The sequence below is a fragment of the Crocodylus siamensis genome, chromosome 3 (genome assembly GCF_052110815.1).
Source record: "Crocodylus siamensis isolate JL-2025a chromosome 3, ASM5211081v1, whole genome shotgun sequence".
In the NCBI taxonomy this organism is placed as follows: Eukaryota; Metazoa; Chordata; order Crocodylia; family Crocodylidae; genus Crocodylus; species Crocodylus siamensis.
Genome location: NC_143397.1, coordinates 110,852,941 through 110,880,918, shown reverse-complemented (window position 1 = coordinate 110,880,918; position 27,978 = coordinate 110,852,941). Strand labels below are relative to the sequence as shown.

General features: G+C 45.0%; 2 protein-coding genes across 2 annotated transcripts in view; one reads left to right on the top strand and one right to left on the bottom strand.

Annotated features, from left to right (window-relative positions):
* Positions 1 to 24: 24 nt before the first annotated feature.
* TMEM175 (transmembrane protein 175) lies at positions 25 to 27,207 on the bottom strand. Its single transcript, XM_090038966.1, has 10 exons — positions 26,956 to 27,207; positions 24,244 to 24,282; positions 22,549 to 22,646; positions 18,918 to 18,969; positions 12,198 to 12,233; positions 9,001 to 9,084; positions 8,092 to 8,256; positions 6,255 to 6,333; positions 3,952 to 4,093; positions 25 to 2,981 (listed from the first exon to the last, which is right to left on the bottom strand). The coding sequence occupies exons 1-10, from the start codon at positions 27,076 to 27,078 to the stop codon at positions 2,318 to 2,320; spliced, it is 1,482 nt and encodes a 493-aa protein (XP_089895092.1). The 5' UTR covers positions 27,079 to 27,207; the 3' UTR covers positions 25 to 2,317.
* LOC149868658 (S-adenosylmethionine synthase-like) overlaps positions 26,428 to 27,978 on the top strand; it is a 48,442-nt gene continuing 46,891 nt past the window's right edge. The window contains exon 1 of the mRNA XM_090038969.1: positions 26,428 to 26,809. The gene's annotated coding sequence lies outside the window, so the exon portion shown is untranslated. The remainder of the gene's footprint in view (positions 26,810 to 27,978) is intronic.

The window sequence follows — 27,978 nt, the reverse complement described above, 5'->3', positions numbered from 1 at the left end:
ATGAGAGGGGAAATGTATAATTAAAGGACTTTTAATGAGGACCACATAAATTCATTCTGTTGTCGGAACATATCACCATTCAAAATATTTATGTCCAGTTAAATACATTGCAGTTTCCAGTCCAAAGATTAAACAATTGTTGTTCTATCTTTAACTTTAAGCAAGAGGGAGCGGAGAGTATTCCCAATACACTGTTTTAATTTTAAACATAAGATTTTCATTTCATACGAAGAACAGAAATAGAATGTTAAATGATTTTATTTTTAGTTGATCTGAATTAATTGTGAACACATATCAGTTGTACAGCAGCATGAAAAAGGAGAAACAAAACAGATTTAAAAAATGACTTTAATCATATCTCACAGTGAACAGCAACATATAATATAATGCACAACCCCACTGTAAACCACTGAACAACCAGGTACAAAAAATAAATCTTCATACCTTAAGACACAGTGCCTGCAACAGGTGCATAACACCAATGACTACTTTTTGACACTAAAGTGCATTGAACTAAAAAAAAAAATCACAAGTGTTTTCTGGACTGGACAAAATTGTATAAATGGTTTTTCCACTATAAGTAATGTATTTGTTTTTTGCTATGATATTTTTAAGGAGAAGTAAAAGCCTATTGGGTAGTTTTAAACAGTGGCAGAGGTATCAGGCACTCAGATAATTCATAATGCAAAGTAATGGCTCCCAACTCTGCAGACGTCTTCAGGGGAAAGGCACATAGCCTAAAAGCAAAAATTCAGCAACTTCATCTTCTCCTGTTGCATCATTCTTTATCCTCTTACTAGGACTGTCTGGCCTATAGATACTGAGCTAACTCCATAGGTAGCTGCTAGCTAGGTAAAGAAAGGGTCAACTCCTTCACACAGGAACTGGGATAGATAGTAGAGAAATCTTGTGTTCTCTACACCATGCCTCTCAGATGCTGACATGTAAACTGGACTTCCCTATGGGGCCTGATGGAGAAGTTCCCTCTTTGTTTTGGTCCCCACAGGTTTTGCAGAGACAGAAAAGAAGAGTCAAAACTTCATGGACCCCTCTTTCATTACCCTGTCTGGCAGATTTCTTTCAGAAACAAGAGTCAAAGCTACTGATGGTGCCACAGATATTAAAATTTCTTCCCTGAATATTCTTTGTTTCTTCCCTGAAAAATTCTTTTGTTTCAACCCCCTTGAAATGATTGCATTTAATATATTAAAAAAACCAACAACAATGGAACTGACAATGGACTTTCATTTTTGTTAAGGCAGTCTGGGGAGATCGGAGGGGAATGTGTGGCCTCTGTGTAATTTAAGCACATGTTCAGCTGAGCAAGCCCAAAGAAAGAAGCTTCTAAAGTGCAGCCAAAGAACAGAAGGGCTTTGTAGGTGTGTACAGGAATTGCTTTTTCACCATTTAAAGCACTTTATTGCTGACTTAACAAAAGCGCATGGCTTTACAGCATTTTAAAAATGGGCAAGCACTTTAAATTAACCCTTGTTAAATGAAGTATTAAATTTGAAGCACAGCATTTTACAGCACTTTAGCAACCTACAGTGCTTTAAATAACTTCTGTACACTAGTCAAATTTTTGACCAGCGGAGAAGCCTCAGGAGGCTGTGGAGCACCACCTGCCTCATAGCTTGGAAAGTGCAGAGACGCTTGAGCCCTCCGCTACCCACTACCAAACACTGCACTTCTGTCATGTTTAAGAGCACTGTAAATTTATAGTGCTATAAAAATTACTCTAAATTACAGTGCTGTAAAATGTGCGTAGAGCACTTCTGAACACACCTTATGGAAGGCTGAAGGTTTAAACTTTGGAAACTGGGGGAGGCAGCGGGAGATGGGGGGAGTGAGGAGGGAGGGATGGGTACTTACCTAAATAGGATAAAAAGGAAAGAAAAGAAAAAAAAAGTTTTTTTGGGTGCTCCCTCAGGATGCCCTCTACCTTCCTATCTAGCTGCAGCAAATTGCTTCTAACCAGTCTGCTGTTGGGGCCACCGTAATTTCTGTAAGCTTTGTTAGAACAAGGCGATAATGCCGCTTACCTTTTAAATGCGTTTCTAAAGCAATTGTCACTGCAGCGATGCTTCAAGCAGCAATTTTGCTATACCACTAGTCCATGAAGAATAGAAAGCAGGCTGTTTTTTAGCTCCTGCACTCAACCAAGTTTTAAAATCTTTCATTTCTGAAGAAGATGAGTAAAAATTAAAGAGGCCCCAGTTATAACCGTATCTATTATACACCAAGGCCATCCAGTACATCAAAATAATGCAAGTTAGAATTAAAATATGCTACAATTTCACATGCACAGCACGGAAATCTACGATAGTGTTTCTGCAGGAGACAAACAAGCTTCCTCTTCTTCCAAGGACACATCCTTCCATTGGGAAAGATTCATCATAGCCCTTATGACTACCAAAGAGATTCTGACAAGGATACGCAGAGCAAGGAAAGCAAAGGGCACTATGATCTGCATGAGGTGAAAAATTTCTGTGCTGAATTTACTTAACAAGCATGTTAGAAAGAAGGCACCAAGGCTGACACAAGGGTAGAGGGCAAGCTTGGCAAACATGAAGGCATGTTCTTTGCCACCATATCTAGCAAAAGGATGCAACGTTTCCCTTTCATGAAAGAGAGCTGTGATCCAAATTGCAAACTGAAAGATGCTGGCAAAGAAAGTGATAACGCAGCTGACCTGAATAGTTTCTATTTCATTGCGAGACTTTTCTGCAAATTCACTGGTCAACTGATAAGCAAGAGGAAGCCCACCAATGAAAGCCAATGACAGTGTGTTAAGCAGTCCCATTAATCTAGTTGCTTTTGTTATGTGAAGGAAGAGTGAGTGGTGGACAAACCAAAGAAGGCCAATTGTTACAAAGGAGCCAAAGTAGGCAAGAAAATTTGGTCCATATTTGCTTAAAGCTTCAATAAGACTACTATGGAATTTGTCTTGAACTTCTCTGGCATCAGGAACATTATCCTCACTGTTGAGAGAAAAATTATTATTTTTGTTTGCATAATAATGGTATAATGTTATAACTCAAAGAACAGGTAAATGGTTTGGGCGGGGCGGGGTGGGGGGGGGCAAGGCCAATGCTGCTGGCCTCGCCACCTGCCTCCAGCCCTGCTCCTTAGAGGCAGAGGCAGTGCGGGATGGTGGTGGTGCGGCACTGGCCTTGCCTCCCCTGCCCATCCCCTCTGTCATCTAGCAAACTGCACATCAAGAATGTTGGTGGAGATGGAGGAGGGCAAGGCAAGCACCACACTGCCACTGCCCCACGCCACCTCCAAGGAGCAGGGCTGGGCGTGGAGTGAGGCCACCACTTGGAGGCAGCTGCAGTGTGGGGTGAAGAGGGGGAAGGAGGGGACAGTGGGGTAATTTCCCCCCACCCTGCTCCTGGGAGGCAGTGGCCACGCGGGGTGGTAGGTGGCAGTGCTTCGTCCCTGCTCCCCACACCATTCTTGATGGGCAATTCACTAGTCAGCAATAAAGTTCTCAAGTGGGACTTTATTTCTTTTGATATGAAAATTAGAATCTAGAAGCCAACTTAACCCTTTGCCTGACAGAACCTGTCTGATTTTCTAAGCATGTGACTGATAAGGCATGTTTTCCCCAAAACTTCTGAGAATGGGAAAACATTATGTCTAATATAACCATATTAAAGAAGGGCAGTGTCTATTAATCCTGAATTTTGGTTGCATGGCGCTTTTCTGCTAATAATCCATAGTGTCTTTTCCCTTTAATGTAACAATGCCAATTGTTTATAGAAATCATATTAATATAATTCCATTCTCTTTTGATATCTGAAAAACTTATGTGCATGTGCCCACACCCTGACTTGGGACTATTTTGAACTAGCTTCCAAACAGCGACATTTAGGAATAATTCAATTGTTACATGTGTCCACACCCACACCGACAATATAAGGTATGTCAATTGGTCCAAAGTCTTACCATATGTCCAAAATGAGCAGGGTTGCTACAATAGCATAAACACCATCACTGAATGCCTCTACTCGTTCTTTACTCAAAGGTTCACTAAGGTAGAAAGAGAAGGACTCTAAGCTATGAGGCTCCTCCTCATCCTCTTTCACACCTGCAAACCACAATTTTTATGTTTACTATGAATGAAAGAAATTAATTTAACAGTGTTAGATTAGATTGATGAAAGTCTACTCTGGGACCCTTCCCCTCTCTGCACACAATCTCTCTACAAAAACTTGTGGAACGCATGTCATTGCTCATCTTTCACAATTCAGGGTATAGACAGATATAAGGATTATACCAGTATGAGAATATGAGCTGTTACAATCTAACAGTTATATCTGCATGAAAGATTTCCATTAGTTGACACTACTCCAGCAGCTGGATCTGGTCTATAGGTCAGGGGTGAAAGCCCCTGCTTTATTACAACCCATGGCTAAGACAGACACTCCTTTTACTGTAATAATATTGTCAAAGCTTCACATTACTCATATAGCAACTTGCTATAATGGAAAAGTTTGTATGAAACATTGTCTTCTCTTTTCTTAGACCTAACCTATACTACAAGGTTTTACTGGCTGACCTCCAGTAGTTGGGCTCTGCAATAAAGAAGGTTGGACGCTGTGCTCCAATCTTTGTCAGCTCTCTCCAGTACTTATACATAAATAGATGTCACCAAATAAAGTGGATCAGCTGTGCCAAGATGTGCCCCTGCACAGTTTATCTGCTTCATTTGACAAAACACAAAAGTCACCTGTTGTCCTGCCTGTTAATCCTGAGGGACAATAGACAATGTATTGAAACCCAGCTCTGGTGAGGTTCTGGGGCTGAGATCGCCAATCCAGGCAACCCCAAGACCACACCAGGGTGTCAATATGCTCTCTCAGAATCCCAAATGGGGGATTCAGGCAAATGTTCCCAAAGCTTCAGGGGCCTTATTCCATGTATCCCTCGAATACGAAATCCTGGGGCATGCAGGATTGGGCCCCTGAAGTCCTGGGACTGCCTGTCTGAGGTGGTTGGAGAGCATGGGCAGCTCTGGGCTGCCCACACTCTCCCACCTTAAAGCAAACAGACATCAGCTGCAAAATAGCAGCACATAATCACATCACCTATGTTGCAACCACAAATTTTGGGCATTTGTAATGTGACAAGGGACATGGATATGTGTCTGCTTGGTCTTATACAAGTGTAAGTATTTTTATGGTGCACGAATACAATGTCTGTTTACACCCTTATACAGGTTTCCCTTGATTTTTGTGGTGTATGCATTCCCGGAGAACAGCACATAAATCAAATTTGCATAAAGCAAACACACTTCATAATGTAAGAAATAGGGATAGGTTCCCCTGGTGGTGAGGGAGGGAGGCAGTGAGGCTGGGACTAGGGAAGGGGTTGGGGGAGGCATGCTGCTCCTGGAGCTGCACAAGACAGCAAAGCAGAGGGAACAGAACAGCACTCATCCCAGTCCCTGGTGCAGAAGCCCTGGGAGCAGCCGGCACCAGCTGCCTGCAGCCACTGGGCTGCACGAATGCTCTGCCTGTCCTCTTGCCCCTGGGCTTTGCCTGTCCCCACTCACCCCAACTCCTGGGCTGCACCTCAGGAAAATGCAGCAGATGTTGGCTCCCCACATGGAAGAATTCAGTGGGGTAGAAGCAGGACACATGCCTTCAGGTAACAGAGATGTTACTGTACATGGTACCCCTTGTTTCCAATGGGGATATTCAGTATTTGTTTGTCATCGCTGTTATTTTTCTCTAAGTAGATGATATTGGCTCCCAGAAGGCTTTGCTTGTAGCCACTGTATTTGCAGCAGATATTAAATGTCATTTTGGGGCTTAGGGGCAAAGACTGTTGCTGGAGCCAGAACCAGAGATCAGACATGCATATCAATTCCTGGGCAATTCAGCTTTTCAAAGGGGGTAGGGGGAAAGCAAATCTTTCTCCATTTGTGAAATTTCACTCTTGTATACAGAAGGACTCTCAGAGGCAAGCTTGGGATGTCTTCTACAGATATAAGACTAAATAAGGGAAAACCAAGGAAAAGGTTACAAGAACAGAAGGAGAGTAGGAAAAGTTTACTGATGCCTCTATTAGTAAAAACGGAATTGGGAGTAGGAACGAAATTTCTTTCCTGTGCCTTGGTTCTTTTTAACTTGGGTTCATTAAATTTTCAACAGTAAAGGACCTTATGAATCAGATAATTTTGTCACTTTGACAATATAATGGAGTGTCTGGAATTAAGAGTAGCCAAAAGGAATGCATTTACTTACCAACAGCCTTACTTTTACACCATATAATGAATCGAGTGAGGTGTGGAAAAAAGATAACCAGTCCAAGCAGCACATAAGACTACAGAAAGAGATGAAAACAATTTTAACTTTTAACTACTGTGAGGTAAATTTTTGAACCAAAGTTAAAATTGCACAGTTTGTTATCTTTCATGGATCAAGTATTACAAATCAGAAGCTGTAACCAGGAATTTACAATACTGAATAGATCTGATTAAAATAGAAAACTATACATTTTAGGACAGTAACAAAATTCAGACAAACTGATTGCTTAAAGCAAGAAAAAAGTAGTTAGCCAAATACACGGTCACTACAACTCAAGGAATACAAATACTCAAGACTAATCTGCATTATGAACACATTCTAATGCTGCCTTTCTATAATTCATATTTGTAAATAGGAATTTCTGAGTTTGGAAGAAGACTTATCATTCTCTTAGTACTGTGGCCCAAAAGTTTAATCCCCATTTTTATAGTACTAATGAAGTTATTAGGAAGTCATGAGCTTCCTAGTGCTACCTGCAATGATATGGGTACCATGTCAAAAGAAATTCTCCTTTTGTCATGTCCTTTACTGTTCAATTAGGTCAACAAAGTTCATAGACCTAGATAGAACTGTATCGTCTCTCTCAGACGAGTCACTCACATCAAAGAAAATGGGTTATACAAAAGTCTTTTAGATTCGCTACTCCAGATTTTATAATTTATATATAAACTGAAATATTTCTGAATAGAATCTCAGAGAAGTAGGGCTAAAAGGGAATGTTAGGGATCACTTAGTCCCACCCCTTGCCTGAGGCAGGATCATCCCTTCCAAGCCTTCACATACAAATCCATTGTGTGTAGCAAAACTACACAGTCAACCGTGACATAATATCCTAACCTGCCGCAGGTAAAGCAGAGAGACCATGCCGGCCAATGTCCTGCTGCTGCAAAAGTTAATAGACGCTGTTAATATGCATTCAAGAGATCCCAGGAAGAGGGCCACACCCCCTGCTACAGAGGAAGGCAAAAACCCCCACAGTCCATACCGATCTGAACATGGGATAACATTATTTTTAAAAAACAGTTTTAGTAAATTTAACAGATTCCTAACAAGGAATACCTATGAACAACTGTTTTTAAAAAAAACCTGAAATGCTTCAAAGTCCTACCATTTCTTACCCACAGGGTAAAACTCATGCATATAAAAGGTCACTGTAAGATCTATGTATCAAATTAGAACTCTGAATAGTGTATGAACATGTCCTAAATAGCGTATAAGTTTTGTGGTGGCTCTCAGGTAGGAGTCTAGGAAATCCTTGTGGCTTGGGCAGTTATACACATACATTTGCCTACATTCCAGCTGGCAACCAAAAAAAAATTAAATTAATAGCTTGGAAATCCTGTGACATGGAACTACAGACATTTGACAGAGGAAAGACTTCAGATAATCTGTTATCTGGGTTCCTAGTTGAAGAATTCCAAACAGATTTAGTGGGCTGACGGAAGTGGGAAATGTAATGCTTTTCAGGTGTAACATAGGGCTACAGTTTGGGCAGGGATGAGAACTACTGGGCAGGGATGAGAACTACAGGACTTCTACTGCTTAGAAGCATTCCCTGTTTTAAGACATCTGGTATTTTGTGCAGAGTATTTTAAAATCTCCTTAGTGATAGGACAGAAACTGCTATATTATGCAACAAAGTTATAGGCGTCATAAAAATAAATTAAAAGGGAGACGTACTGGAAACAATATTAAATGTGACTATTGAAGACTGTCAGGTAATATCTTCAGACATAACAAGTTTATTGGAAAAATGGTTATTTAAGGAACTTACCAGAGGAATAAAGAAGAAGGAGAAGATGGCAGCTAAGAAGCAGAAGGCTGGTCCTCTTAGAATAATCTTTAAGATATGATGTTTGTAGAAGGTTTTGTTTTCAGACACCTGTATCTGGTGGTTCAATAAGTATGGATGATAGAATCCATATGCTACTATAACTGCCTGTAGGAATTAAAAAAAATATTGATGCCAATATGTGGATAGCTAAGTAAATCAAAGCTGAAAGACTAAAATGGGACCTAAACATCGGAAACCCCAATACCTGGTGGTTCATAAACTGTTTTGACTTGTACTTTAATAGCAGTACTACAGTCAAGTTTTTTCTAACCCTGTATTTGATATATCAAATCATAGGTTTCCCACTGGTATAATGTTTAAGTCCAGCCATAATGTTATTGTCATTAAAAACTGACATTCTCTTATATTTAAATAGTGAAAAAATTAAATGAATCCCTTTGCCAATACTACATCTCCTCAACCAAATACTGAACAGCTACTGAAAACCCCAAAGAAAAGTAAACTAAACAAAAAAAAATCACAATGCTGTCCATTACTTACTAATTACCTACCTTTCTGAGTCCATTTATAGACAGAGATACATTCTAAATAATCATGATTCAATTCAAGGCTTTTAAGCCTTCTGATTTGGTTGTTCTCTATTAGTTTATCAAGTGCATCAGGTTTTCTATGCTACAAGATAACAAGGATAACTTGGGTATTAGCAATACAATAACCATGCACCATAACAGTTGCCTGAGATACCAATCTTTAAAATGGCAATATGATAATCTGACATTGTTTACCTAGCATTCTAAAATCCAATATTAATACACTTAATTTTAGCTTCAGATAAGAAAATCATGTCTCTAATGCTGAAAGAAAAGAGTAAACTAATGATTCCCATACCTGGATAAGACCAATGATAACAGCACAAGTGCTAAACATGAAAATACCAAAAGGTACACCAGGAAAGGAGGCCATTAAGGAAAACTAGAAGAAAAATACGAGTAGGTTAAATACTTTATCAAAATACAATTTTGGAAGGGAAACAGAAATGAAAGGTAAAATTAGCAGGTTCCCCATTTATCGCAAACCTTGACTATCCAAAAAAGACATAATTCTATTGACATTATTTTATAGCAGCAAGTAAATACAAATCACATAATCATGGCTTTCACAAATATGGGGTGTTTTTGGAGCTGATGTCATAAAGGTGGCCCAGTGCTAAGGATCATTCAGACTGGCATTGGGCCACAATCCTGAAATGTATTTGATGCCAACAGACCCCAGCACCTGCACAGCACTCACTGCTAGGACAGGCACCACAGTTCCTAGAATTCTCACTATGACTGCCATGTCAGCTCTATCATGTTGGGCTAGGTAGGCATATATGATGAGAAAAATACATTAAAGAAATTGAAAAAGTGTTAAGAAATGCCAGCAATAAGGTTGCCTCTGCAACTTTATTTCCTCATGTGTATGCATTGTGATAGAGTTTCTATGAAAAGCTGCTCTTATTCTATGTACAGTGTTGGCACTGGATTTATGACCCAGATATCTTGTTCTGGGCAGACCCAAACCCTTAGACTGACCATGACCTTTCCATTCAATAATAAGCAAATTTATTGATACACAGTAGTAACAGAAAAGAATAATGCAAGCAATCCTAGGGATGTCATCAGAGTCAAAATACATCACTCCGAGGTTCTCTCTTGAATGTCGTATGTCAGCAGCCTGGAGGTTGGAGGCTGAGTCGTCATTGTCGTCCCTCCCCCTCCCCCCACCAGTGGAGTGGATGAAACAAGCTGGTGGTATGCCCTCTGTCCATGGTGTCTTGGGTTCCCCTCTCGGGGACCCTTCTGTCCACGTAGCCTTGGGCTCCCCTCTTGAGGACCCTTTATCATGGAACCCTTTTCAGAGATGGGGGACCCTTTGTTGCTCTAAAATCCCTTCTTTTGTATTCTTTTTCCCTCCTGATGAGTCTCCATCCGTGGCTATTGCTGATTGGTCTTTCTGTGGTTGTCATACTGTTCACATTCTGTCCTGGCAGTATATTCCTTTGTTTCACAAGCCTGCATCCTAATTTGGGCTTCCCAGGTCTTCTCCTAATTTGGTTTGTTCCCAAAACTGGAACTCTCAGGCCCCCCGCTCTGGACCCTTGTGAACTGGTGCCACCTTATCTTATGTTATGGAACAGTGTGGTACATGTCCAAACCTTTCCAGGCTATGTGTACAGTATATCTGTTGGCCTTGTTGCTTCCTTGGGTTAAACATCCTGTCTGTCTTGAAGGCTATGAAATTGGGTGACAACCAGGCCTTTAGAAATTAATTAACTCTTTCCACTGCTCTGGACCATTATTCCAATCCATATATATTTTACCTACAAGCCAATTCCCCAAACCAATCCTCTAAATACCACATTATAGCCATCGTACAGGAGAGATGATGCTCACTTCTTTTGTTCTCATCAATATGACCTAGTCTGTGTCCAAAAAGTTTATTTTTTGTCTAGCATTCAAACCCTGCCCTGAAAATGGAATAATTAATTTCCTTATCAGTATTTCTCGACAACTGAAACATAAGAATTGCCATACTTCAGCGCACCAAAGACTCATCTATCCAGTACTGTGAATCTGACAGTGGCCCATATCAGATGCTTCAGAGATCAAATGATATACTCTTACATTAGGTACCATACCATTCTGCTCTAAGAAACTTGCTTAAATCCTGAAGCCCAATGCATAATATCCCTTCCACAACAATTAACCTAACTCTTAATATAAGATAACTATGCTCCTGGCCTCAGTGACTTCCTATGGCAGCTGGTTTAACAGGCTATATTATATGTTATGTGAAAAGTACCTAGGACCAAATTAAGATTGCACTTTAACCATGGCATTTTCTAACTTGAGTGCTTGCCTCTGCAAATATACTTTTTAATTTTTTTATTGTAGCAAATTATTATAATGCTAACAAAATTAACTTCAAGTTACACAGTGGAACTCTGCCAGCCTGCAAGGGAAAACATGCAGTTTCCCACGTTTTTCTCCTTTAAAGGAGAAAATTTGCGTTTTTCCATGGTAAATGGAAAACCCAGATCTCTGCTCATCTGACAGTCAGCCACACTTGCAACAACTGTAGCAGTACTAGAGTAGTCAACAGAGGGAATAACAATCTTCCATTAACATTTAACATGTCATGGGGAGTCAGTCAGGGAGCAGTCTTTACAGGCTGCTGTGGGGCTCACACTGTCATCTCCCACCTGTGGTGAAAAGGGCATCTAGATGTCCTAATTATGAAACTGTTTACAGCAAAACACCCTCACACTGAGTTCCCCAAAGTGTTCCCCACAAGAACTACAGGCTAGGACTCAGCCCACATAGCTTCTTAGGTCACACGCACCTGCACCAATCCCTTATACACAGGATTGTTGAGACTCAGGGTCCTAAATTCATCTCAGTGACTTGGAGGGAAGCATGATCCAGTTGTTACAAGCCCTTCTGCCTACCTGTATCTGTTATTCTCTTTTTCCCTCCTCTGACCTCAATTAACCAGCTTGAGACAGACACCCAGCAGTGAAGTTCAAAATGTTATAGGCTGGCAGATTTTTAAACAACAAAATACAGGTTCTTATAACCCCCCAAAATGTTAGATCTTGTCAGCTAGGGGCACTAATACCAGATCTGCCTATGGTTTTATAAGAAAGGTTGTTAACATTAAAACAGAAGTTTCAGATATTCAATAGTTGAAAAATATCAGCACTGATGTTTCTTGAGCATTATAGACTTGAGTTTTAAAAGCCCTATTTCATTTATGCCAAGTTGTGGTAAGACAGCTTAAGCACTTCTAAAACAGCTATCTTTGTTTAAAAAATACATATGATGTTACTTTCTAAGATTGCCTTTTTCTCCTAAAGAAAAATCACTTTTCAGATGTACACCATTAAAGAGCATCAGAAATGTAATGCTTATACATGGCAATAGGGTCAGGCTTCATGATATTACAATGTTCTCTGGGGGTTCTGAATACGCCAGTTAAATGATACTTGTTTTAAATTAAAACAGTCTTGTTAAACATGAAAAAGAAATGCAAAGTTTACTTACTGTGTATGGCAAGAAAGTTATAAGCATCATACATGCCTAGAAAAAGGAAAAAAGAATAAAGCTGAAACACAAACTAAGCAGCATCCTACCAGTCCATCACTGCACATCTTCCTAGACACTACATTAATGACTACTGTATTTAACTGAACATGAGATAAGGTTTCCACTCCACTCTCCCAGCCCCAGTCAACATGGTGAGATTACACTTTTGAGTTTACAAGTACCAATTGTAAGGAATATTAGTTGGTGTTAAGGTTACCTTACGATCATAAGGTTATAATGATCAATGACAAGTTAAAGGTTAATATTGTCTGTAATGTGCACTGGTCAGACTTGCCACTACAAGGCTGGTGAGTAAGGATGCATCTGAGCCCTGTCACTTGGGCTCACTGTGCTCTGGGTTTGGGGGAGCAGTGTTCCTAGAATTGGAGCAGTGCGCCAGGAGTTGGAAAAACAAACATGGGGCATAGATGTTTTTATGTAAAGGTTAGTTGTTTAAAAGCATTTTACTTGATTGAATTTAAATGCAAGAAATAAAGAAAGATAAGACTAGACTCTCACTTGTTCCAATAAATTGTGGGTGGTAGGAGCCATTCCAGCCAGCTGCTGAGCTTCCTGCTGCCTCTGGGGAAACTGGAGACAGCTCCTACCAGCAGGCTCCGAGGTGGGAGCTAAGGGGGAAACTAGGGCTGGCAAACAGAAACTTCACCAGTTGCTGGCTGACAACCCCCATCCCAACCCAAGGAATAGGGCTCCAGCCTTGGCTAAGTCCAGTAGCACCTCCCTTCCTGTCATATTTCCAGATGCTGCTTTGAGTTTAAAGGGACAGTGTCTTTCCTCACAGCAGGTGGGTAGCTGCAGTTTCTCAGGCAAGCAGGGGCATGCAGTACAGGCTGCTGGGGGTGGGTTGCTGAGGAGCCCCACAGCCTCCACAGTTCTCTGCTGGGGCTTGCTAGCTGCTGTACAGTTCAGGAAGATGGACCATTTGTTCTTGGAGCAGAAGAGTACATAGAAGGCTGGGAAGGGTGTATCCATCTTTTCTTATTTCTTGTATTTCAGTGCTGGAGGACTCCAAAATGGTCATTTTATGTCAGTGGAATGCTCAGAACTTTGCTTAAAACTAGCTAGTTAGCACCAAACAATCCTAATCCTCCCCTGAAGTGGTATAATTTTAAAATGCCTTAGCACCGGTTAATGAGCCTGAACATGGAATCTTTCATATTTTAAGCAATCTTAAGAAGAGCTAATTGCAAATGTACTCTCATAAGAATTTACAAAGCCACACTAATGACCTTTCAGCCTTGACACTTCCGCACCTGATCATATAGTTTGCTTTCAGAAGTGTTAGCATGCTTCCCATTATTACATTAGCTTTGACACATACATTTTTAACTTTATCACAGATACACATTTCATTTATGTCTTTTACTTCCCTTCTTAGCCACTTTTAAAAGGAGTAATGCTAAAAGATTGGCATGTTCCCCTTTTGCAAATACAGCAAAAGCTGTTAACCGGCACTTTATTAGCTGGAAAACTCTATTAACCAGCATCCAAGGGACCCGGCAAAAGCAAAACCCAGAAGCGATACTTCCGGTTTTGCTGTCGTGAGCAGAGTTTTTCTTTCCCACTTCTTTGGGCCACAGCCCAGGGCAAAGAAGACTGCACAGGGCCCCCCTCCCTGTTCCCCGGGCACACTGACACCAGGGAGTGCACCAGATGGTGCACATTTGATTAACTGGAATATTTGATTAACCAGCATCCCCTGTTCCCCAGGATAACAGCTTTTACTGTATCTCTCATTTGGGTTAGACCAGTGGTTGTCAACTGGGGCACTTGAAAAGGTCGTAGGGGGTATGCAGACCTAATGTGGCCGATAAACGCTGTGTGTGTGCACACAGCTGCAGCACAGCACACAGGCAACCAGGAGAGGAGCCGGGTCCAGCTAGTAAGTGTGCTGTGAGGGAAGGGGCCTGGGGGGTGGGGATTGAGGAGATTGAGGGTGGGGGAGGGGCAGGGGCTGCCCAGCTGGGGCAGGGTGCTGGACTGAGTTCTGTGGGGGGGGGCAGCTCCCGCTGCCAGGAGGGCATGGGGATGCGTGCTCCTGGATTTGTGCACATAGGGCAGAGCGAGCTGCAGCTGCAGGTTGGGGCCAGGGCTGAACCAGGCTCTTCCTGGCAGGGGCTGGGTCAGGCTGTGCTTGGGGCAGGTAGTGGTGGCAGTGAGAAGGGACTATGGGAGGGGCTGCAGCCGCTCCAGGAATGCCGTAACCCCCCCTGCCCCCCAGTGCTCCGCTCAGGGCACGTAGTGGCGGAGGTGGAAGGGGGTTATGGGATTGACTGCAGCCACTCCAGAATTCATCGTAGGGTCCCCCCGCATAATCCTCCTCCTAGTGCTGCCAGCTCCCTGCTTGGAACAGCCTGGTGCCAGCACCAGTCTGCAGTGGCAGCCCACCCTGCCCCATGTGCAGATCTGGGGACGCATGCCCCCATGCCCACCCAGGGTGTATGCAATGGCAGGAGCTGCCACCCCCTCCCCATGCCCCCCAAATGAGCCATTCATGGTCTCAATGGAGGCCCCCATGGTGAGGGAGGGAGTGGTGTTGGGGCTGGGCCAGGGGCTGTACAACTGGGGCAGAACTCAGGACAAAGCCATGAGTAGCTTCTCCAGCAGGCACCGGGATGGTGGGGGGGCAGGGAGGGGGACCTGGGAAGAGCCCAGCACTGGCCCCAGCCCACCTTGTACCATGCACAGATCTGAGGGCACATGCTCTCCCAGGGGTTTGCATAGCTGTGGGAGCTTCCACCCATGCAACTCAGTCCCATGCCCTGCCCCAGCTGGGCACACCCCGCCTAGGTAGCCCCTCCCCCACCAATGGGCCTGCCCCACCCTGAACACAGATACGGGGGCACCCCCCCACCCAGTGCCCTCCCAGGTTGCGTGCACTTGCAGGAGCCCCCCTCACCCTCTGTGCCTCCTGAATGAGCTGCTCATGGCTCTGTCCTGCACTCTGGCCTGGCTGTGCAGCCCCAGCCCCAGTCTCAATCCCACCCTCACCATGGGGGCCCTCGATCTGCCCTCCCCTCCTTAAAAAAAAAAAAAAAAAAAAAAAATATAATATATATATATATATATATAAAGGGGTACATGAGCTGGAACTTTGAGAGAGAAGGGGCACACTTGTTAAAAACCCTTGACTTAATCTAAACATTGGACTTGTCTGAACTGGGGCTGTCAAGCGATTAAAAAATGCGATTAGTTGCATGTCTAAATAAATTAGTTGCAATTAATCTCAATTTTAATCACTCAGATAAAAACTCGAAATTATGCACAGGAAAACTCAAAATTATGCATGTACTTTGTATGACTGGATGGGGTAAATGTGTGGGCTGTGGGGGGTGTGGGGTTTGGAGCCTGGGGAGGGGGAGATCCCCTCATGCCATGGCAGGATGCAGGGTACGGTGGGTCAGCAGTAAGGGGCAGCAGCAAGGCTGAGGGGTGCTGTGGCTTGGGAGTGAGGGGCAGGGACAGGGTCCAGGCATATCACTGCACCCCCCCATCATATTACCACCCTAACAGGTGTCCTCTTTTTTGAAACTGGAAATATGGTAACCCTTCAGGTATGCAGCCGAGGTATGTAGATTAGTGCCCAGCACATAAATCTGTGGAGGGGAAGGGGGGCAGATTGAGGGTCCCATGGTGAGGGAGAGAATGGGGGCTAGGGCACAGGCTGGGATGGATGCAGCTCCAGGCCAGGGCAGGTCATGAAAATGGAGCTGCGGGAGGCTTGTCCAGGGTTGCAGAGAGGACAGCTCCCCACTGCTCATGCATCCCTGGGAGACATGGGGTGGAGGTGGGCTGCCTCCTGCAAGCCGGGGCTCTGCGCCCTGCTGCCCGCCCCCCGAACTCCTGGGCAAGGCTCCTATGGCTCCATCCCATGACCCACCCTGTCCCCATTCACCCCAGCCCCTGCCCCATTCCCTCCCTCATCATGGGGAGCTGGATCTGCTCCCCCCCCATTCCATCTCCCCCCACCCCTTCCCCTCCACAGACTTACCTGCTGGGTGCTGCTCTACATGCTATTGGTCTGTGTTCCTGGACACGTGTATGTAGCTGCTTGTGTATGTCTGTCTGTCCCTGTGTGCGTGCCTCCCTCCCCCACCTTCCTGCTGCAGCTTCCCAGAGCTTGCGCCCAGGCTGCCCTGAGGCCCTGCCCGCCCCTTGAGTATATTTTTATATCCTAGTTAGTGAAGGGGTCAGGGGGAGCTCTACATTCTTCTACAACAAGAAAACCAAAAGCAAACATCAAAGCATATAGATATTTAGAATGTATTTTATTATGATGATAGAGGCACTGATAGGCTTCCAAATTTTTTTAAAATTGTAAATACTTCAGTAAAACATTACCCAACTGATCGGGGGGCGGGGTGTGCGTGCTTCCAAATTGCTTAAAATTGTAAATGTATCAATAAAACATTACCCAAGTGATAGAGAAGGGTGGTGTATGTGTGTGTACTGCCCCAAATGACCAGAAGGTCAGCCACCTAACTTGCCCACCAGCTGGGTCCTTGGTGCCAGTTCTGAGGAGGCTCGTCTGCCTGGGTCCTGCCACTTGCCTCACTAGCAGGAATCCTGGTGCTCCCTATTTAAAAACTACAATTTCTCTGTTAAAATCCCAAATTCACACTGAGGTTAGGCTCAGAGAAAAGTTGGAATAGTCTGTTTACCTGAGCCTGCACAAAATGAACTGTTCCAAACAGGAGATTTTACCACAACTTTAATTCTCCTATGAAATATGAATTTTCATACCTACCTAGGAGAACTTTACAATCTTTTCTCCTATGCCTGAAGAAGGGTGCTTGTGCCCAAAAGCTTGCAATTAAAGAACTTTTTTTGCAAAAATCTAGTTTATCTAGTAAAAGATATCATCTCTACCACGAGTTCTGATTCCTTTTGCCTCTAGACCAATACAGCTAAAACCTGGATACCCAACACCTGCCAGACTCCCCAGCCTGCCTGCATGGCCCAGGGAGCAGTGGGTGGGGCTCAGGGGTGGGGAGCTGCAGGGCTCCACTCACCTGAGCAGCAGCAGCAAGGAGCCTCACCTGCCTGCCTGCAGAGCTGCCTGCAAGACAGCAGCTGTGGGGCTGCATGGGGCAGGCCCACCCCCATCCTTCCTCAGGACTTGCCTCAGCCCTGGGGAACTGAGGCAGATCCTCCCCGCTCTGGGCCATGCTGGGCAGACCCCCTGAAACCTGCTGGTGCCCCCCCAGGGGGCTGTGGCCCTCTGGTTGAGAATTAATGCTTTACAACACACTCTAGGCATAGTCCCTCTTGATCATGGCTTCAAACTGTAGCAGAGGAAATTTAGGTTGGAGATTAGGAGGAACTTTCTGGCTATGACAGCAGTGAAACACTGAAACAGGCCACCTAGAGAAGCTGCAGAATGTCCTTTCCTAAAAATTTTCAAGAGAAGGTAAGAAAGACATTTGGCCAGATCGGTTTGGTCAGGGATGTTCCTGCCTTGACAGGGGGCTGGACTGACTGGATGACCTAATGAGGTTATTTCCAGCCCTACTTTCCTATGATACCCAACCAATGTTTATCCAACCTTGTCTTGAAAACCTCCAATGAAGAGATTTCACAAGTTCCCTGGACTCCATCCTACTGTCTAACTGTTCTAACAGTGAAGAATTTACCACTTCTGCCATTAAGGGCCAAATTATCATACATATTTACCATGGTAGTATACCTATTAGAGCAAAATTTTAAAAATAAAACTCTTCGAACATGCTACAACATGAACCAATAATTTTTAAAGTATTTTTAAAATTGAAACTAAGGCTTAGAATGATAAACGTAAAGCTCATGAAAATGATTTTGGGACAGGTTATATCACTGGTAATTTTTAAAACATTATACAATTACCCTTCTGTTTCAAGTACATTATAATACTTGATTTTGAAAATACTAATTATGAATAGAGCTGAAGCCATAAACTGCAATCCAAAATGAGCCTCCAGGCTTGGGACAAAATGAAATCACAAATTTGCATTCTGGACTCATTACTTTCACTTGGAACAAGTCCAGCCAGTACACAGACCCTTTCTTTCAGAACTGCTACAAGAACTACCTCAGATGAATGAACTTTTATTAGTAAATTTTTCTTCAGCTTATGACTGGACAAATTAAATCTACTTTTAGTTGATAGTTTACCTTAGCAAAAAAGGGGGGGAAAAAAATCAAGCTGTAAGATTCTTTGTTGCCCTGCTTAATCAAGTTATACCACTCAAATTAAGAGTTAAAGACTCTCTTCTCACTGTGTGGATAAAAACATAACAAGAAGTGTAGTTGCGTCAGCCAGTGGCAATATGTAGGGGGTGCATGGAGGGCAGCCCTAAGAGCAATGGTACACCCCCTGACAGGCTGCGCTTCCTGCTTAGGCAATGGGCGGGGGATGAGGAGAGGGGGCAGACAGGCGCGCCAGCGTCCCCCCTGCGAGCACTGGCCAGGGAGTGGGGGTACCAGGTGAAGCACCACTGGCACCAACCCCTTCCCTCCCCCCGGTTGGTGTGATCGGCCCTAAGGGGTCCCCCTGCTCCCCCAGGCAGCAAGATTGGTTGCTGGGGGGGACATGTGCCCCCCCTGACTCGGGTGGCACTAGTCACCCATAGTATCAGCAATTTTTGTTAAATCAATACCAACTCTGCATGATGAACTCACCAAATTTAGAAGAGCCACGACATCGTCTATGAGTTCAATCACCTGAAAAAGTCTGCAAAAACAAGACAAAAACGCAAACTGACACCCAAAAAAGTGAACTTATAATACTGTATAGCAAATTTATTTCCCTTGCTTAGCAATTTATACCAGTAGTGTAAGGATGAATAAGCCAGTAAAGCACAAGCATCAGGCACTTTCTAAAAGAAGGTGGGGATGTGCTAGAATAGAGCTACAAGCATGCCTCACTCTGGTCCTTGTCCTTCTCTGAAATGGCTCTAGCTCTGGCAGCAGGGAGGGAAAGAGTTTTGCTGATGCTGAGAGAAATGCCACCCTTTTTGTTGCTTAAAACTAGTATTTTTTTTGACTGCTTGACACACAACCTATGGCTCACAGACTGGATCCAAGCCCAAAGAAATCCAGTCCAGCACAAGGGTGGCATGGAGTATCTGACTTTACACTTGCTGCAGAACAGCCAAGGATCTGCAGCAAGGGAAGTACAGTGGAACAGAGTGAGTGCAGACAGGTGCCTGCTGGGGGGAAGGGAGAGGACCTTTGTCCTGCAGCTACAGCAGGTCACAAACTCCAGCTCGTGCTGGCAAAAGGCTGCTAACCCGTGTACAAGATAAAGAGAATTTAGAAAAACAAGAAGCTGAATTAAATTCTCTATCAAACTGCTGTTTAGTTACTGGATGTATGTATAGTATGTCATTGAGAATTAGAAAAATACCTCAGCAGAAAAAAATAACAGAACTACTTTCATCGCACAGCAATAAGTCAATTATGGCTCTCTGTCCTCAGTAGTGCTCAACCAAAACAAACAGGTTTTGATATAACAGACTTGGAAGTAGCCCAAATAGCCCTCAGTAGGTAAGGCAATACAAACATTCAACAGAAGTCTGCTTGTTCATTTCCTTTTAACAAAGCATGTTGTGAAGGGAGGTGTGTGCATAGTGAAATCCATGGCTCTGTAAAATGCACTCTCTACAATCACATGCTTACTTTAGGAGAAATACAACTAAAGAAGGAAGCGTTACTAATCAGAAAAAGCAAGCTTGGGATCAGTTTTGCTATGTAAACTCTCTAAGTGCGTGGGGTAGAATTTTAGATATTACATTAAGTATTCCAAGTGAAAAGCGTGTGTATCTTTCAGTATACAACTGTAACAGGGGGATTTTACCTATGTGTACAATACTTGTTTTTATTTATTTCACTGATCCTGTGTGCTGAGCACTAGGGTTGTGCGAAACAGCAGTGTTCTGTTTTGACCAGCATTTTGTTTAGAATTTTGTTTTGATTTGAAACAGCTGTTCCGTCAAAACAGGGTCGAAATGGCAAAAATGTTTTGACGTTTCGCCTATAGGAGATAATGGCAAAGGTCAAAACATCCTATAACTTTGTCATTTCTGGCCTGATTTAGATGAAACTTGCAGGAATGGTAGCCCCTTCTGAGGGCATGAAGCCTGCCAAGGTTTGAGGAGATAAGTGCAGGTGGTTTGGGGAAACTGCACCCCAAATTCTTGAAAATAAAACTCATGTCACATGTGTATTAAGCCACAGTGGGGTCAAACCTGCAGACATGCTAGCCCCTGTGGAGGCCACAAAGCCTGCCAAGTTTCAAGAAGATAGGTGCAGGGGTTTGGGGGAAACTGTACCTCAAGCTTTGGACAAGCAAAACTCGTGACAAGGGTGACACTGTGTGTGTATTAAGGCGCAGCAGGGTGAAAGCTGCAGGCCTGCTAGCCCCTGCTGTGGCCATGAAGCCTGCCAGCTGTCAAAGACATAGGTGCAGGGGTTCTGGGGCCTGCACCTCTAGCTGCTGACAGGCAAAACTCGTGTCATGGGTGCTTTTGCAACTGTGTCTATCTTGGGGCACATGGGGGAGGCGCTAGACTTCGATGCAGCCACAAAGCCTGCCAGCTGTTAAGGAGATGGGTACAGGGGGGTTCTGGGGCCCTGCACCCCTAGCCGCTGACAGGCAGAACTCATGACATGGATGCTTGTGCAACTGCTGCCTCTCAGCACGCAGCAGGGCTGAAAATCCCCCACCACTTGCCACCATAGACCTGGGAGTAACAATTGACCACAGTATGAACACGAGCTGGCAGTGCAATGCTGTAGCCAGCAGGGCCAACAATACCCTGGCATGCAGCAATTGATGCATCTCCAGCAAAACCATCGCAAAGAAGTGATTCTCCTGCTCTACTTGGCTGGAGTACTGCATCCAGTTCTGGGCTCTGCACCTTAACAAAGATGTGGTAAAGCTTGAGAGAGTCCAGAAAAGGGCTACCCAATATGATCAGAGACTTGCACGGCAAGCCATATGAGGAAAGGCTGAGGGACCTGGGACTCTTCAGCCTGAAAAAGAGAAGGCTGAGAGGGGACTTGGTAGCAGCTTACCGCTACATCAGAAGCGTACATCTAGGGCTTGGTGAACAACTGTTCACCAGGGCACCCTTGGGGAAAGCTAGGAGTAACAGTCAAGAACTTCTGGAATATTGTTTCAGGCTCAACATTTGGAAAAACAACTTCAAAACTAGGATGTCCAGACTATGAAATAAGCTCCCTCCAGAGGTGGTGTGATCACCTACCCTGGAAATCTTCAAGAGGAGACTGAATGGTCACCTTGCTGGTGTCACCTGACCCCCAATTGTCTTTCCTGCTTGGTGCAGGGGGCTGGACCCAATGATCTTCCAAGGTCCCTTCTGGCCTTACAATGTATGAATCTGGAGCCTAAGTCTTAGGAGATATGGCTTTGAAACAGTTCTTCCAGGCCCCAGAACCCCACTGCACCTATCTCCTTGACAGCTGGCAGGCTTTGTGGCCGCAGCAGGGCCTAGCAGCCAGGCCTGCAGTAGTTTCCCCCACCCCTGCCCCAAGACAGATACAGTCCCACAAGCACCCAAGACACGAGTTTTGCCTGCCAACAGCTAGGGGTGCAGGGCCCCAGAACCCAGAACCCCTGCACCTATCTCCTTGAAAGCTGCCAGGCTTTGTGGCCTCAGCAGGAGCTAGCAGGCCTGCAGTTTTCACCCCCCTCTGCCCCAAGACAGACAGTCCCACAAGCATCCATGACACGAATTTTGCCTGTCAGCAGCTAGAGGCGCCGGGCCCCAGAACCCCTGCACCTATGTCTTTGACAGCTGGCAGGCTTCATGGCCACAGCAGGGGCTAGCAGGCCTGCAGCTTTCACCCTGCTGCGCCTTAATACACACACAGTGTCACCAACGTCACGAGTTTTGCTTGTCCACAGCTTGAGGAACAGTTTCCCCCAAATCCCTACACCTATCTCCTTAAAACTTGGCAGGCTTCATGGCCTCCACAGGCGCTAGCATGCCTGCAGGTTTGACCCCACTGGCTTAAAACGTACATGTGACAAAAGTTGTTTTCAAGACTTTGGGGTGCAAAGTTTGCAATAACTTTAAAACCTTCAAAAGAGATGGACTATTGTAAATTTTAATTTTCTCTGGGTGTAATAAAGATGTTCTTTATATTGAGTCTCTTCATGTAATTGTTTAGAAAAAACTAGACTAAGGCTCTCTTGTCATTATTAGTAAAATATAACTCTCTCTCTAACTTCTGAAAATAAAATAACTACTTTTGTGACAGAATGCAGTGCTATAGGTTTTCATACCTCACATGTGCTGTCCAGGCCACAGTTACTATTAAAAACGTCATCAGGTATACTGCAATTTTTGCTAGAAGCTGCTGCTGAACACTTTCACCCAGTTCCTGAAATAAAATATAATAACATTCATAGGAAAAAAAACAAACCCAAAACATGTCATTTCAAATACTGAAATAAGAAATATTATTTTCTGAAATTACTAGCAATAACTGTAAATAGGTGGTAGCTGGTCACTACAGAATATATTTTTTGGAATGATACCTTGCACATGAAAATAAACATTTCTTCCAGCAATCCCTTTTCCCCTCAAATGTACTAGCTAGACATTATCAGATAATCAAATAAATAGTTTGCAAGCATTCTGGATTGTCTACAATAATTAGCTAAGTGATTGCATAAAATGTGTCACAATATAGTATGCAAAATTAAGAATATGAACCACTGTGAAACAAGTATGTAAGCTATTTGTACTGCTATTTTTTTTTAAGAGCAAGAGAGATCATTTGTCTTCAAATATAAAAGCACAACTACAAATTAGGCTGGCATGTACAAGACCACAGGCAAATCAATGATTTTGTGCCTCCAATTCTATGCTGTTAAATGAGGACAAATGTATTTTTTAAGTTCTCTGCAACCTAGAATGACAAGCACTACAATATTAACTCCGCAGATGCAACCCTGTCAAGTGTCCCAAGGAAACTAGAGACAGCTTAAGTTTAACAAACAAAAGCCTATTTCATAAGGACATTCCAGATTATTTAAGTAATGACTTCATAGTATACAGGAAATACTAGGAGTGCACTGATAGAGATTTTTGGGCCAATACCAGTGACTGATTTTTAAGGAGCTTTTAATGGATATCGGCTGATACCGATTTGATTGCAGACGTGTGGCCAGAAGCACAGCTCGGCAGTGTTTGGCTGGTAAGTCTGCTGTGGGAGAAAGGATAGAGGGAGAGACGGAGCATGGGGGCAAGGGCAGAGGGAGGTCCCTCCAGTGAAGGAGGGAGTGGGAGTGAGGTCAGGGCTGGGGCAGAGCACAGGATGGAGCTGCAAGAGGCTTGTCTGGAGGGTACGGGCGGTTCCCACTAATGTACGCACACCAGGAGCGCATGGGGGCCGTTTGCTCCTGGATCTGCACACGGGGTGAGGGTGGGCTGCCACTGCGGGCTGAGGCCAGGTCTGCACCAGGCTGTGCTAGGGGTGGGTGATAGTGGCGCTGGGAGGGGGGCATTTTTTGGTGACATTATCAGCCACATCAGCCAAAAAAAGGCAATTGCTGATATTGTCAATTTTCCTTATGGCAGCACGGTTTGAGCAAGGGCTGTGCTAACACAATCCTGATCACCCTGTGGCCACTTGGCCTACCACTACTTGCCCCTCTGCTCTGCCACAACAAACAATTTTCTGGTCCACAGTCACTTGCCCCACTGCTGCAGTTGCTGTCGCTGCCACAAGCTCTGTGATTGTTACTGTTATCATTGTTACTACTGTGGTTACAACCACTGTTGCTGCCAGCCCCAGATCTAGCAGTTCTGCAGTTAGGATCCAGACCAGAGCATGGAGTGAATTTGACACCCCTGATCTAAGGTCTTGCAACATTGACCACAAAGGATAAATCTGAAACTGAAAGTAAAACTGATGTTTAATTCTGGCTGAAACAGAAACAGGAGTAATGCATCCAAAATGCCAAACAGAATACCTGATCTGGATGTATCTTCGTGTGAGCCACAGGTAAAATCTGAAATAGAAAAGTCCCATTACTGGAATGGAGTATAAACCTTTTCCCCTTCTAGCCCACGAGATTTATCATACAGAAAAGAAACGATAGATAGTGTTCATATATCATGATATTATGATTATGTATTCATTAACCACTAGTGAATCACACTACAACAGTTCTTTCTTGTAAAATGGGGATAATACTTACCAATCTACAAACACTCCCTGAGACTCGATGGAAAGTCAATGTATTACTTGGATTTGAGAGAGGGTAACAAGCCCAACTTTCAAGTAGTGGCCTTAGTATATTTCAGATACTTAAAATGAACTTATGTCACTGAAAGCAATAAAGTTTGAAAAAGATAAGATGCCAGATATTTTAAGTGCTACTACAAATTTAACTAAATTACTGCCTAGATGTTGTATGGGAGGCAAAGATTTTTAGCAATATCTAGGCAGACCTAGGTACTGGAGCAACTGTAGAGTGGTCCAATAAAATATATTATTGTTTTAACCAATCCTATTTGCAATGAAATGGGAAACTTATTGCTTACACATTGCAAAAATAAATGCAACAGCTCCGTAAATGCATGTACATATGCTATTTGGACAGCTGGTACTTCCAGTATTAGTATTAATATTATAGCACCCTGAGCTAACACGTTACATCATTTTCCATCTCAAGCAGAAGATCAATAATGCAAAATGCCTAAAGGATGGGCACCACACTAACCCTTAATGAAAGCAACTCCTGCTCCAAAGAGTTGACAATGGGTGTTATATTAGATGAAAGAAAACCAGTGTACGTATGGGAAAGAAGACATATTCATGGCTAATCTATGTATTGGTATTAGTTAAAGCTATGTGAAACATGAAGTGGTGCAATAGATGGAGTTTGTACCTAAGAGGGAAGCACAGCCCTGCAGCCACTGCTGTTCCTCCAGGGACTCCCACAGGAGGGTATAAAGCCACCTACTCCTGCAGTCCCTTCCAAACAGCCCTGGGAGCGTGCAAGGGACTATGTGGTAGACTATGGAGGAGCAAGCAGTGCACTTACTGCTTTGCCCAAAGGCCAGACATCACAGTACTCCTGACAGGGTCTCACGACACCTCATGGTGCTTCAACCCCCAGTTGAGAATCATTGCTGTAAAGGAAAGAACCATTCTTCAATAAAAATGACTGCGGTTCCCATTCTTCAAAATGCTGTACAATTTGCAACTTCATTCTTTCAAATCGGGGACCTGGTGACCATCTATAAACTCACTAGGGGGGAGCAGAAGGGGTTGGGAGAGACCTTGTTTCCACTAGCGCCCCCTGGCATAACAAGGAATAACGGCCACAAGTTGTTGGAGAGTAGGTTTAGATTAGACATCTGTAAGAACTACTTCACAGTCAGGGTGGCTAGGATCTGGAACCAACTTCCAAGGGAAGTGGTGCTGGCTCCTACCCTGGGGTCTTTAAGAGGAGGCTTGATGCCTACCTAGCTGAGATCATTTGAGCCCAGTTTTTTCTTCTGCCCAGGCAGGTGGTCAGTCTTGAAGATCTACAAGATTCCTTCCGACCCAACTTCTATGATTCTATGAAATCCATCTTCATTGGTCTCTGATTGTGGTTTCTAACACATTCTACCTGATTCTGTAAGCTCGCTCTTAATCAAATTGCAGGCTTAGTTCCGTCATCACTTAGCACAACACTACAGTATACCTAACAGTCACAACTGGACAGCTTTGGCAACACTGTTCTCTCCTGGCTCTCTATTTCTTCAGCAACTTTTGGTGGCTCTTTTTCCTCCTCATTCTAAATTTCCAAGACTCCATCTGTTGCACCACTTCACATTTCACAGCTTTAACTATGTGTTCTGTTGTCCCTGCAACCCCTTCAGCACCCCCCACCCCATGTACCAGATATGTGTAGCTTCATTGCCCTACTTTTCAAAACGGTGGTGGGGGTACTTTAATTAAAGCTCCTTGAATGAGGTTTAGTACGAGCTTTAGTTAAACTAAAGTGCCCCCACCACCATTTTGAAACGGGATGCTGAATCCATGGCACACTGAGGCACGCTGGAGCGGTCTAATTAATCAATTAATTGAGACTGCTGCAACATGTTCTAATCAGAATACCTCACAGCACGTGCAGGTGGTGCTGGTGGCATCTTTTAAGGCTGCCTGGCTCCTGCAGGTGGTGCCGGTGGGAGTGTGTAAGTGGGGAGCTCCTGTAGGCAGCGCAGCACCGTCAGTGGGGTTGGCGAGTGCTGACCAGCGGTTGTACGCCACCTGCAGCGGTGGTGGTGGCCAGTGGTGATTGTGGATCACCTGCAGACGCCACCAGTGGCAGGGGGGATTGCAAACGGTGACCACCCATGGGCCCTGCCGGCACCTTTACGCAGGGGGTGTGCCGCCACATTCAGGGGTTGCACATACACCTGCTATGTGTCGCCAATGGGGAGGTCCGAACTGGGGCTTTGGAGGCGCTAGTGAGACAATAACGAGCAAGCCTGTGAACAACTCGGAGTGATTACCCCTGCGTAAGGACCCCTCCGTGTGGTGTAGGTCCGGGGCCCGGGAGTGAGCGTGGGTGCGGGAGGCCTGGAGGAGGCTGGGCCGGGCCGGGCCGGGGGGAGGGCAAGACAAATCGCAGCGGGGCAGCCTCCGCCAGCAGAGAGCCGGGGGCGCGGGGCCGGGCCGCACTCACCATGACGGTGGCGATGATGGAGAGCAGCGCGTCGCTGTAGGCCAGCAACCGGTGCGAGGCCTGCGTACTGCCGGGCCGCGCGGGTCCCGGGGCGGCCTCCTCCGGGGACGGCGGCGCAGCCATGCGGGAGACGGCGCGGGCACCTCCTTCCTGCAGCCGCCGGGGCGAGGCGCGAGAGCCCGGTCCCTGGCGGCGGCGGCGGCACCTTCTCCAGCCCCGGCCCAGCCCCCAGCAGACTCAGTGATGTCGCCCCGCCCCGCAGCCTTCCTCCTCGCTTCTGAGCCGCCCCGCGGAGCCGGCCTGGGCCGCGCTTGGCGCGGGGGCCCGGGAAACAGTGGTAAAGCCCTGGCCGGCGGAGCGGGTCTGCAGGGGCACCGGCCGTTTGGGCCCCAGAGAAGACGCCGCCCCGTCTTGAGGCGTCAAACCCTAATTTAGCGCGACAGAAGGGAGTGTTGTCCAGCAATCTACCCGCACACACGTGCGGGGCTGCAGAGCGCATTCAAAGTGCAACAAATTAACCCTTATTTGAAGAGGGGTCAGATAAAGGCATTCATTCCACTTTGGACCGCCTTACGCCCATGGTTCCCAGTCCATGGTAGGGGCAGGGCCATTGTGCTTTGGGGGGGGGGGCACTGTGGATCTAAGCAGAGTGGCTCTGGCTGCTCTGCACTGCCACTGCTGGCTTCCGGCTGCTCACTACCCCCCACCCCTACCAATAGCGGCAGTGGCTTCTTCGCATCCAGGGTGCGTGAGATTGGAGTGGCAATGGGGCCCCGCATGAGCTGATTTGCCTGGGCTCTGCACCCTGTTCAGGTCAGCTCTGGGTACGGGTACCACCAGTGATACGCAGACGCCCTGTCAGGGGTGCACACGTGCAGATTTATTATAATTACTTTATATGCCAAAAGTTTGCTAGTGGTACTTAAGGCTGAACTGAAAATTTTGCTGGCGGTACTTTAAGTTGTGTCGTTTTTAAATTGGCGGCGCACAAATCTGTCCGAGTTTGGGAACCACTGCCTTCTG

Excerpts from the sequence above, each read along its gene's own strand:
- TMEM175 (XM_090038966.1), bottom strand. The coding sequence starts at position 27,078 with ATGGCTGCGCCGCCGTCCCCGGAGGAGGCCGCCCCGGGACCCGCGCGG. Across the intron at positions 22,647-24,243 it reads CGAAGATACATCCAGATCAG|GAACTGGGTGAAAGTGTTCA; the intron begins GTATTCTGTTTG and ends ATTTTATTTCAG. Across the intron at positions 12,234-18,917 it reads TCGTGGCTCTTCTAAATTTG|GCATGTATGATGCTTATAAC; the intron begins GTGAGTTCATCA and ends TCCTTTTTCTAG.